At 41.7% G+C, this 12,571-nt stretch overlaps 1 protein-coding gene across 1 annotated transcript in view; it reads right to left on the bottom strand.

The window, feature by feature from the left end:
• The window catches only part of MARCHF6 (membrane associated ring-CH-type finger 6), a 60,916-nt gene extending 48,823 nt beyond the window's left edge, over positions 1–12,093 (bottom strand). Inside the window, exon 1 of the mRNA XM_080933753.1 lies at positions 11,881–12,093. Coding sequence (XP_080789879.1) covers positions 11,881–11,899 — 19 coding nt within the window. The 5' untranslated portion in view covers positions 11,900–12,093. The remainder of the gene's footprint in view (positions 1–11,880) is intronic.
• Between the last annotated feature and the right edge of the window lie 478 nt (positions 12,094–12,571).

Below are 12,571 nucleotides of genomic sequence, written 5' to 3' on the forward strand. Positions count from 1 at the left end.
AGATAGTGAATTTAAGATTTGACAATAGAAACTTCTCAATCTCAAAAAAATACTTCAAAAAAAAAAATATCCCTAAAACAACCTGTGACTATAACAAAGTATGTAATGCTTTTGGCAGCAGCATTAAGGAGGTAAACAAAGTTCACAAACAAGATTTTTCTTATCCACAGGAAACAAATACCAAGAACAGTGAATACTTGAAACTAGAACAATGCCAAACCCTACATATACTATGCCTTTCTTATATGCACAAATTAATGTAGGAGCACTCAAAAACACACACGGTAACAGGTAAAAGTAACAAGAAACAGGCAATTATAATATGTAGTAACAAACTCACAAACATCACTAACGATTAAGCCAAGTAAGGGATCTTACACAAGAGTGCTGTGATAGATAATATCAGAGTGGATCTGATAACTCTGGAAACCCAGGAACTAAATGGGTGGGAAGCATAACACACAAGCACCACATGAAGGATGACTCAGCCTAGACAGTCTTCAAGAGGAACAACAAGTAGTTCTAGGCCAATCCTAACCCTGGACGGACGGAAGGATGGACGGACGGACGGACGGACACGAATGGACACGGACGGACGGATACGGACAGACGGACACACACACACACACACACACACACACACACACACACACACACACACAGAGTTGAATCTATCCATTTGTTTCCTTACTTTTATTGTATAAAAACAATGACAGGCAAGGTCTCAAGTAGGAAAACCCACTAAAAGGAATTCTACTATTGCAGTTTCCCACCAGTTTATACAATGAAGTTATATATGTATTAATGCAAGAGCTAACAATCATTCTCTGCTGCTAATATAAATTTTACCCAAGTAAGTTCCTTTTCAACTAGCTTTGTTTATCCTCAGATGTATATCCAATTTATAACTGGCTATATCCTACGTGGACAAAAACAAAAACATGAACACACCAGGAAATTTTCTAACAATTATAATACACAAAATTCTCTACATAGATTTAAATTTTCTAAACCATACCAAGTAAAAACATTCTACAAAAGTATTAAAACAATCACATTTCCATTATTATAGAGACGATAAAAGAAAACAAAAATTGTTTTCAATACATCACGACTGCAGTTTCCCCTTCCTCTGGAGAACAGAAAATTTTAATTGTGGAGTCTGCCACACATCCTTAATTTGATCTTAAGAGAAAGTAAGATTAACTTTCTACTCTGCTGTGGTGTTTTTTAAAGATTTATATCTATGAATGTTTTGCCTGTATGTATGTGCACCAAGTGCAAGGAAGGTTACAAGCACCCTGTGGGTTCTAATAACCAAATATCACTTCTGGAAAAGCAGCAAGCGCTCTTAACCACTGAACTAACTCTTCAGCCTGTCTTTCAAGGTATTAAAAAAAAAACAAAATAAAACAAACACTCAAGGTTCAAGAGACCTTTCAAGAATTGAGTGTGTGAGTGTGTGTTTGAGTGTATGCAAGCATGTGTGCATGTACCATGGATCTCCTATGTAGAGAGCAAAGAACAACTTGTAACAGTCAGCTCTCCCCCCCCTTCCATCATGTGGATCCCAGAAACAGGATCCAGGTTATCAGCTTTGGTGGCAAGTACCTTTACCTGCTGTGTCATCTCACCTGCCTTGTCATGGTACTTCTAAAAATACATCCAAACAGATGTTTTATTATTCTCCAGGCCTATTGGAGGAAATTAACAGGAGATTTTCAAGGAGAGCAGGAAAGTGCCTATACTGTTTAAGATGAAGTATCATGCAACTCAGGCTGGCCGCAAATTCACTACACAGTTGAGACTGTCCTTTGAATTGTTGATCTTCCTGCCTTCACCTGAGACCCTTGTGCCCTTTTTCATATAAATATTATCTAATTGTACATGTATTCATGCTCATGCAGAGATACTCAACGACCAGAAGGATATTATATCCCTTGGAGATGGAGTAATGTGTTATCGTGAACTTCTCACACTGGGTTCTAAGAATTAAACTTGGGGGCTGGAAAGATGGCTCAGTTCTTAAAGAGCACTGACTGCTCTTGCTCTTCCAGGGGTTCTGAGTTCAATTCCCAGCAACCACATGGTGGCTCACAACCATCTGTAGTGGGATGCAATGCTTTCTTATGGTGTGTCTGAAGTGATAGACAGTGTATCACATACATTAAACAAATAAATCTCAAAAAAAAACAAAAAAGAAACAAACAAAAAACCAACTAAACTCTAGGCCTGGAAAAGAGCATTAGGCACTCTTGACCATTAGTCATGTGTCCAGCCCCATTATATATATGTCTTTCACTACTATTTGACATAACATACTAAGATGGTATCTTTACCATCTAGTCCTTCCTCTCTGTTATGCCCTCCCATCTGTACACCATGTTTTCCTGTAGTGAACACATTAGTGAATATTAATGAATTAAAAATAACTAGGTAGTAAAGCAGCTAATCACAGAGATTTATTACTAGCCAAGCTGAACATTTCTAAATACTATACCAAGTTGTCATTCTCTGCAAATTACGTCTGAATTATTTGTTCTACTTTTTTTGTTTTAATAAGAGTGTAACAAGTATATGTGTGCACATGATGTGTGAGTATGTGTGTGTGTGCAAGCACAGTGGTCAGAAGAATGCCTAGGTATTGGTCCTAGAGACCAATTACCTTGAGAGAAGGAAGCACTGCATATGCCAGCCTAGCTGGTCCACAAATTCTTCTGGGGATTCTCCTGCCTTCTACAGATGGAACTGGACATACTACTGTGCTGGCTTTGCTTAGGTGCTGGGGATCTAGACTCAGGTCCTTATACATAGCAAACATTTAATTACTGAGCCATCTCTCCAGTGCTTTTTTTTCCTTTGAAAACTATTTATGTAAAATGATTTGAACATCTCCCAGTTCTGTCAGTGATGTCATGATTTCAGAATTTACTGTCATTACTAGTAGACTTCATCTTTATAGAACAGCCAGACTTACTACAGATGTTATGAAAAGAGATTGGAGAAAATTCAGCACACGGTATCTCTTAAAATGTCTTATTAGGATTTGCTAAACTTTCTTGAATTTAATAACCCAATACTGATACATTAACGTTGAATTCCATTGTTGATTCAGAATCCCATAGTCTTTACCTAAGGCTCCTTTCCTGCACATTCCATACACACTTAGTGGTCATGTCTCCTTGGGTTTCTTTTGACTCTAGGAGTTTCTCACTTTTCCTGATGTTGATAACCTTGACTTAAACAGCATTGATGGAGGCTACAGTTCAATCCCCATACTGAAAACTGACTCATTCCTCAATGATTTGAAGCAGGAGACCACAAAGGTACACTGCCATTCTTATCACATCCTATAAGAATATACACAGCAACATGATCCAAACAATGCTGGTCTTGTTTCATCTAAAGGAAATAAACTATTACCTGCCAGTAAAATGTTTACAACTAATAGCTTCAAACATAATAGGCAAATGTTAAAAATATGATTGAAAATACTACTCTGGATGTCTGCGGTTAGCCTACATATGTGAAGAGGTCCATATCTGCATTAATTGTATACTTTCACTATATGGAATATAGTTTTTTTAAAACTGTTACACAGAAAAATGCAGATTAACTAAACAAAACAGGAATAAAAATAAACAAGTTCTACTTTTAAATTAAAAACAGCCTACAAATGAAAATGTAAAAGTGTGGAGTGGTTATAACTGGTTAGAAGACAGCTAAGAGCTAGAGGGGTGGAGGACAGCAAAGAATTAAGACCTTGTAAATGGAGCACAATGGATGCACATGTGAACTCACAGACTGTGTGTGGCAGCAAGCACAGACTACAGGGGTCTGAACCAGATGGAGTCCTAGAGCTGAGAGAACTGGACACTCACCCCCACCCTAAGCCAGAAGCTAGCTCCAACTGATAACTACTTGCATGAAAATTTAAGTTTTCTCCAAGGGGGGTCTCACTGGGGAAGAGTATTGGCCAGCAGTGCCAATACAAAATGAACTCAGCAGTTATCTGTGGAAGGTCTTTGTCTCTGTAATGTGCTGGGACTTTTTTCCCACCTTACAGGTCTTTGCATGTTTTTATGGGATGTCTGTGTGTGCAAACATGTGTCTCTCTGCATCTATGTTTCCTGTGCTTTTGGGGGAGGGGCAGGGGATCTTCTTCTGTTTGTTTTGTTCCATTCCAGCTTGTTTTTGTCTTGTCTTATTATTATTTCTTGGATGCCTGTTTGTTTTTCTAAGGAGAGACAGAAAGGGTGTGGATCAGGATGGGAGGGCAGGTGGGGAGGAACTGGAAAGAGTTATGGAAGGGAAAACTGGAATCAGAATATATGGTATTTTAAAAATCTATTTTCAATAAAAGAAAAAAAGGTGGCTATTTTAATTTCTCAAAGTAGCTAGTGTTTTGCTGCTACTTTTATAACAATAAAATATTTTAGCTGCCCAAATTCTATTTTTAAACATTAATTTTGCTAAGTATGATAGAAAAATCCTAGCGCTTGGGGTGTGGAATGAGTTCACAGCTATTCCCATTCCCACAGACACTTCACAACCAACTTAAACCCCATCACACCCTGTCTCTGATCCCCAAATTCTTTGTCTGTGGGAAAAAAAAATTTTTTTTAATGTGGATTTAAGAAGCAGGCATCCTAAAACCCCAACCCCGGAGCCTGCAAGCAGCTTGGCTGATAAGGGTATTTGTATTTGAAGCACAGCTTGACCAGCTGAGTCCGATCCCCAAAGCCACATAAAGGGGGAGGGGAGGGAAAGAAATGACTCTATAGACAATTTTCTCTGACTCCACATCCATACACCTCACATACAATAACAAACATTAAAATTCCTATTCCCTATGTATCCCCAAGTTTATTTTCTTACCTTGCTAGGTTATTATCAATGAAAACAACAACCTTTCCTGATATTCTTGGTTGCCTGAAAACTACATTTTCTGGCTTCCTAAAAGACTAAATTTGTGTTAACAGTCTGTCTATAAGGAGCACATCGGAAAGCAGAATGAAGGAAAGAAATATTGTATAGTTCTGCTTCTAAGAGCCAGCAAAAAACAATTAATTTGCAGGTTTAGGGATCCAACCTATGACAGAGGTTAAGGAGAATTTTGCCAGTAGCTTGAGGAGAAGGTTTAGTTGCAGAAGCAATAACTATTCTCAGCCTCAAGTCACCCTTCAATGCTTAAGCCCCACCAGCACCCAGTTTTTCGGTTCAGTTGCCAGTAAAGGGTGCTGGCAGCCGCTGGAGAGGACAGTGCTTTCCTACTCTGCAGTCAATGGGCTTCATCCCTCACAGCCCTATACTGCAGACCTGACACAGGCCACCACTAGGTTTGCTCAGCCATTTTACCACATCAGTTTAGCCACTCTATTTGGAATGTCACAAATACAACTTAACTTTCTTTTTAAAGTATAGTGCACACCATGATGTTAAATCATATGTGTAGATCAGCAGGAGTTATTTATAGCACACCATCATCACTACTTTTAAGACATCTAGAAACCTTGTAACTGACAGCAGTTCTAGCAGGCATTCCACTCCAAGTAACCACTAATCCACTTACTCTCTAACCACCAATCTACTTCCTCTCTAACCACCAATCTACTTCCTCTCCACAGAGAGTTGTCCACAAATGTCCACTTGAAATGTGGTCTTTTGCAACTTGTTTCTTCACTTAGCATAATGATTAAGAAGTCCATCCCAGATGATATGCCTTGTTTCTAAGTACTGGTAATTAATGCCCATTCATACATACAACATGTTTATTTATCAAACGAGGACATTACTAAGTACCTTTGTAAAAACCTATCAAAGCCATCCAACAACCTTCTTTGACAGATCAAGCTTCCAGAAGTTTCAACCTAGCCCAAGACCACAAAAAATTCCTAGTTAAGTTTTGGGCTTTTCAATTGAGTCTAACATTCTTTTTTAATTAACCTTAATTAACCTGAAAGGACCATGGCTCCAAGTTCATTTTCCTGTCAATATTTAGTTATTCCAGCATTATTTATTTAAATATGTATATATGTACTTTCTCTATGGAATTGCTTTTGAACTTATCAAAAATCAACTGCCCATGTACATTTTACAACATATGAAAACATCCCAAATCATCAGACCAAGAGATTCTTTAAAAAAAAAAAAAAAAAAGTTTCAGAGTTACTAATGTTATGTTTAACGGGTATTTCCCTCATATATGCTTGTGTAACACATACGTGCCTGGTGCCCTTGCAGATTAGAAGAGGGAGTCAGATTCCCTAGAATTGGAGTTCCGATGGTTGCACATCACCATGTGGCTGCTGGGAAACGAACTGGGTTCTATATTAGAGCAACACCAGCTCTTAACCTCTCAGCCATCTCCCCAGCCCTAGGCCAAACATTTTAACATCTGATTTAAATCTTTTAATTTAAAAATTGACATTGTAAGATACATTATCACTTAAGTTTTGACATAATAACAAACACACAAAACTATCTGAAAATACTTTCCTCCCTTTTCAATCAGAAGTTTTCACTTAACCAAAGCATGTAAACAGTTACTGCAAAAGCCAAGTGAATATCTGTCTTCTAATAATCCATATATAAGACATTTTTCATGACTTAAAATACTACTAGACTTTATAGTCAAGATTTTCACCTTAGGAAATGTATCATAAAGTTATTCTGTTAGCATGTACTGACATTATTCCTTTTAAGTTTTATTTATGTTTTATATATATGAACATCACCTACATGCCTGGTGCTTAAGGTGAGATGAGGGCACTGGATTCCCTGCAACTATTATTATAGACAGTTCTGAGCCACTGTGTGAGTATTAGGAATTGAACCTAAGTCCCCTGCCAGAGCAGTAAAAATGCTAACTGCTGAGCCTTCTCTTCAGCTCCATCATTACTTTTAAATACTGTTAACTTGGGAATGGAGAGATGGCTCCAGCAGTTAAGAGCACTGACTGCTCTTCCAGAGGTCCTGAGTTCAATTCCCAGCAACCACAAGGTGGCTCACAACCATCTGTAATGGGATCTGGTGTGTCTGAAGGCACACCTACAATGTACTCATATAAATAAAAATCAATTTAAAATTTTTAGAAATACCCTTAACTTTTAAAGGTTGTTTACCAGCATTATCAAGACACCTCAGCAGGTAAAGAGCACCTGCTGCCAAGCCTGACTCCTGAGTTTGATGCCAGAAATCCACATGGTTGAAGGAACCAACTCCCTACACTCTTCTCTGATCTCCACACTCACGTGTGTACACACAGAATAAACATAAATCAAGCAGTTTGAGAAGACCGAGCTTCCTTTCTAATAGGGCAAATATCTACTATACTACCCACAACAACTTAAGTGTTATGGTTCCTCAATTTTCAGAGTTCAAAGAAAACCAGACGTGGTTCCAGCACACTTAGACACTGACACAGGACTGTAGGTAGGAAGTTACCTGAGACACACAGGAGGTTGGTTCGAGGACAAATAAAGACACAGTTTCAAAACAGATAAAAACAAACCAACCGCTGGAGAGATGGCTCAGTGGTTAAGAGCACTGACTACTCTTCCAGAGGTCCTGAGTTCAATTCCCAGCAACCACATGGTGGCTTTTAGCCATCTGGAATGGGATCTGGTGACCTCTTCTGGTGTGTCTGAAAGACAACTGCAGTGTCCTCACATATGTAAATAAATAAACGTTAAAAATTATTTAAAAAAAAAAAAAAACCAACCAACCCATAAAGAGTATAAAGGGGTCCTGGGAGTAAACTTGGAAACCATTCTCTATTACTTTTCTTGTCAAGGTGATACAACATCTGGCAGAAGCAATGTGGGAAGATTAAAGTGGAAGGGAAGCAAGGCCACTAGGGCTCTTCTGGGATAGCCTGCTGTGAGTCTCTAGGAACTGAACAATGCACTTAGAGTAAGACAAGCAGAGGGCAAGGACTTACAACAGGGGTCAAGAGAATCAGTTGTATCCTTTACAGTTAGTATTAAGGGCAGCTGTGAGCCACCTGACACAGGCGCTGGGGAGCAAACTCAGGTCTTCTGGAAAAATATGGGAGAATAAAATTGAATTCATTTTTAAGGAAAAATGGGTTAACGTATATAAGTATTTGCCTGTCTGTATGTCTGTGCACCATATGCATACGTGATACCTTTGGAGGCCAGAAGAGAGCGATGCATTCCCTGGAGTCACAAACAGTTGTAAGCTAGGTGTGGGTGCTGGGGATAGATCCCAGGACCTCTGAAAGAGCAGTCAGGGGCCCTAACTATTGAGTCCTCTCTCCGGTCCTATAACATTCACCCTTATTAACAGATATTTAATGAATTTGGCTCATCAGGTAACAACCTGACTATGGTACACAGGACCCACATGTTTGAAGTAGAGACTGAATAGAGAACAAACTACCATAAGTTGTTCTCTTAAATTCCATAACTGCACCGTGAAATGGGCACACCTATATATACATTCTCATTCTCTCTCTCTCTCTCTCTCTCTCTCTCTCTCTCTCTCTCTCCTCTCTCCCTCTCTCTCTATCAATCAATCAATGTAATAAAACAAATTTAATTTTTTTCTTAAGTCATACTTTCCAAACACAAAACCAACAGTTTGTAATCCCAAGAAACAAACCGCATTTCTTTAATTTAGGAAATAATCTACAGGAGCTGGGCAGATGGCTGGCTCAGTAATTAGGAGCACTAGCTATTCTGGCAAAGGACCTGGGTTCAGTTTCCAGCACGCACAAGGAAGCTTACAGTCTTTCATAACTCCAATTCCAATTCAACTCCAAATTCAAAGAGGGATCCAAAGCCCTCTTTGGCCACCATAGTACCAGCAGGCGCATGGTGCACATACATACACACATGCATTCAGTCAAAACACTCTATGATACATAAATATTTTTTAAAAAAATATCCTGCAGTAACTGAGCAAGCAGACAATCGTTTGCAAGCTTTGCACCTCCTCATTTTAGGTTTGTCATGAACTGTCCCTTGCAATTATTTCAAGTCAATTTTAAATTGGGATAATTTCAAAAAAAAACTTACAATTCAAAACTTTACAAAAATGGTCATAAAAACTATTGATATTCACTTTTTTAAAAAGATTTATTTATGTATATTAGTACACTGTAGCTGTCTTCAGACACACCTGAAGAGGGCATCAGATTCCATTATAGATGGTTGTGAGCCACCATGTGGTTGCTGGGAGTTGAACTCAGGACCTCTGGAAGAACAGTCAGTGCTCTTAACCACTGAGCCATCTCTCCAACCCTAATATTCACTTTCATATGCCAAGAGTTGACTTGGGTAAAGAACGGTGCCTGGTGACCTCAGCTCAACTCCTAGAATCCATACAGTGGATGAGAATACTGACACAAAACAGCTGAAAACTAAGATCTTTGTCAACTTGTATTAACAATTTATCCTCCAAAGGAAATGACAAAAACAAGCTATCACACTCTGGAACACTTGATGAGCCTCACGAGCCATCTCTCCAGTTCACTTATAACTAAGCACCCGGTCTGACATGCTGGGGCAATCTTTCTCCTGCCATTTACAACCTGAGTGAACTTGAACAAGTTGCCCATTGAAATTAACCTTCAGTTCCTTCACCTGTGTAGGCAAGTTGCTGCCTTCCTAGACTTGCTGAAAGAACTGAGAGGAGATAGTGTTTAGTAAAGGGAAAGCACACTGCGGCTCCTCAGTAAGTTATTAGTTACTTTGAGTAACTCCCCCAGAAACAACTCACAGACTGTATGAAGTCCAAGAAATAAAGAAAACAAAAATATATATATATATATATATATTTTTACAAAACAAGAAGACTTTGACTATTTCCATGTTGCATTTTGTTTTGTATGTACTTTACGCTCATGGTAACTATTAGGTTTTCAATGCATACTGTCAAGCCCTTGAAAAAATCAAGTACTGACTTAAAAATATATTCACATAGTTTTATGTAAAAATTATTTTAATATCTGAAAAAACAGTACTGACAAAAATGTATAATTTTAAGCAAAAAATGTTTAAAATCTGTACATTTATCTTTGTTTTGTAAAATAAAGTCGTTTAAAAATAAAAAAAAAGTACCTTTAAGCACTAGATGTAGCATTTCCTTCGTGACATCACAGACACTCAGTTTCTCAATTCCTGAGTTAGTGATAACTGTGGTCATTTCATGAGTCTATAAAGTACTAAGTGCCCAGGTAGAAAGAATCAGGGTTTCATATACCAGTGCAAAGCAAGTAATGCATATGCTTGCTAGATTTAGTCATTTTTTACTTGATTCAAAGGAGATTACAAGCACTTGAATCCCAGCACACATATGGCAGCTTACAACGATCCACTACATATGAGCAAAATACTAACAAACGAGTCAAAGCCCGTGACAATAGGGCAAGAGGCTGAAACAGTAGGGAGAACTCATCTCAAAAAAACCAAACCAAGACAAGCACTGAAGACAAGCACTGAAGATAAGCAGATGTGAAATGTAAGAGATGTTCACACAAGATCAACCTGTGTGATTGTTAATCCCCAGGAGTTTCGTTTGACTCTCTTCCTAAGTTCTGCAATAGCGACTAGCTTCACTCGCTGAACGGAACATGCTGTAGCACAATGAAGTGACAGCGACTAGCAATGAAAATAGGGCCAACTGTCGCCTACCGCCTGTGTGAACCTTGGCCAAGCTACTAAATAAGCCAAAATTTCCACAGCTACCAAAGGTAATGCAGATCCACCCCCTAGGGATGTCGGGAACTTCAAAGTGACTCCTTCTGTGCATGTTTTGTAAACTTTACTTTTTTTTTTAATGAACTCATCACATTACTAAAGTTTTTATTACTCTAATTACTTCAATACAGTGCTTGATGGTTCAATAGCATGTAAAGTCGGCAAAATAAACACTGAGCTTGAAAAAACAAGACTATATCCAAAGTGTAAGTATCTGCACTGGTAAGTACATGATCAATAATTTCCTCTACAGACTCACTAATACATCAGCGACTGTAAAAACTGCTTTAAAACACCCTGCTAACGTCAGGTACGCAGCTGCTTTCTATACTCATGTGGCTGTTTTTGTCTCGTGTTCTCTGCTAATTCGAAACAACCATATCCAAAATACACGTCCACAAACAAAACAAACCCTGGCTTGCTAGTGCCAACGGTTTAGAAGAAACCTACATATTAGCCTCTCTCCCTCCAATCGTCTCTAGGAAAATCATTCTCCTGTCTGGTCAATGCACTTAGGGGAAGGGAAGCGGAGGGCAAGGTTTTACAACAGGGGTCAGTTCAGTCCACTCAGCCGTCGTCACCTCGCGGTGCATTTTCCGCGAAGTTTCAAAGTCAACAAAGAAGTTTTGTGGCAGAGGTAGGGCCTAAAGGACAACGGCAAACAGACCAGAACACGGGGGGAAAAATGAGTGGGGGAGGGGAGTGGAAAACGCCCCCGGACTTCGCACTGCGGCCCCTTCCTCCGCGGACCGCGGGATGGCGGAGGCCGGGGCCCCGATCTTCCTCACCGTCAAGTCCCAGCAGCCCCACGGCTCGGGCACCCTATGGTCTCCAGCCCCACTTCCCGACATCCCCATGTCTCAAGCACCCCACGTCTCGACACCCCCATATCCCGGACGTCCCACGTCCCGGCACCCCGCGTCTGGGACACCGAAGTCCTGGCCCTCAGTAACCCAGCCAGGGGTTCGGTCGTCGTCCGCGGGAACCGGTGGGGGGCGCGCAGAGGGTCACCTTCCGATCCGAGCCCGCTGGAGGACCGGCTCCACCCGCGCGCCCGCCGGCCCGGCGAGCAAACGGCCCGCGGGAGCCGCCGCGAGCACCCCGGCCCGACGGGAGCGCGGGCGCCCCAGCAAGGGCGCGGGCGCCGCCGCCTCACCTTCCTCGGCGGTGTCCATCTTGTCTGGGGGGCGGCGGTGACGCAGCCGCGAGGCGCCCGCGACCCGGCAGAGCCTTGGGGCCCCGAAGGGAAAGGCGGGAGGGAGGAAGGGAGGAGGAAGAGGACGCGGGCCGGGCAGGTGCGTGCGCTCAGGTGCGAGAGGAAGGCGGACTCGGGCGATGGGGAGAGGGACAGCGGCTGACAGAAAGCGAGCGCCGGGGAGGGGGAGGGGCGCGCGGCCGAGAGACGGGCCTGGGCGGGGCGCGCGGCGGAAAAGGCGGGGCGCTGGAGCTCATGCGTCACATCCGGTGCGCGCTCTCGCTCGTGCCGGGCGGGGTTGGAGGGGGCGCTGCGAGTGCGAAGAACGTCCTGGTGGCGAAGGCTGCGTGGGACGGAGACTGAATGCCAAGGCGGCACCTCGCGGAGGTGCGGCGCGTTCCGGGACAAAGGAGCGCGGAGCAGCGGGAGCGAGCGCCGGCGAGCCGGGCGCGCGACCAGGCGGGTGTGCGGGACAAAGGCCCCAGCCAGCCTGGGGTACCCGACCGCCACTCTCGGGGCATTCAGAATCGGCCGCGGAACAAGCATTTTTGGTTCCGCTCTAGAGTGCCTCTCGGACGCCTTGTCTTAAAGAATTACAAAAGCATTCCTAAGATGGAAAAAGACGAGCACCCCAGGTTATCAGAATCTCTCC

Source organism: Micromys minutus (assembly GCF_963924665.1).
Source record: "Micromys minutus genome assembly, chromosome: 20".
NCBI lineage: Eukaryota > Metazoa > Chordata > Mammalia > Rodentia > Muridae > Micromys > Micromys minutus.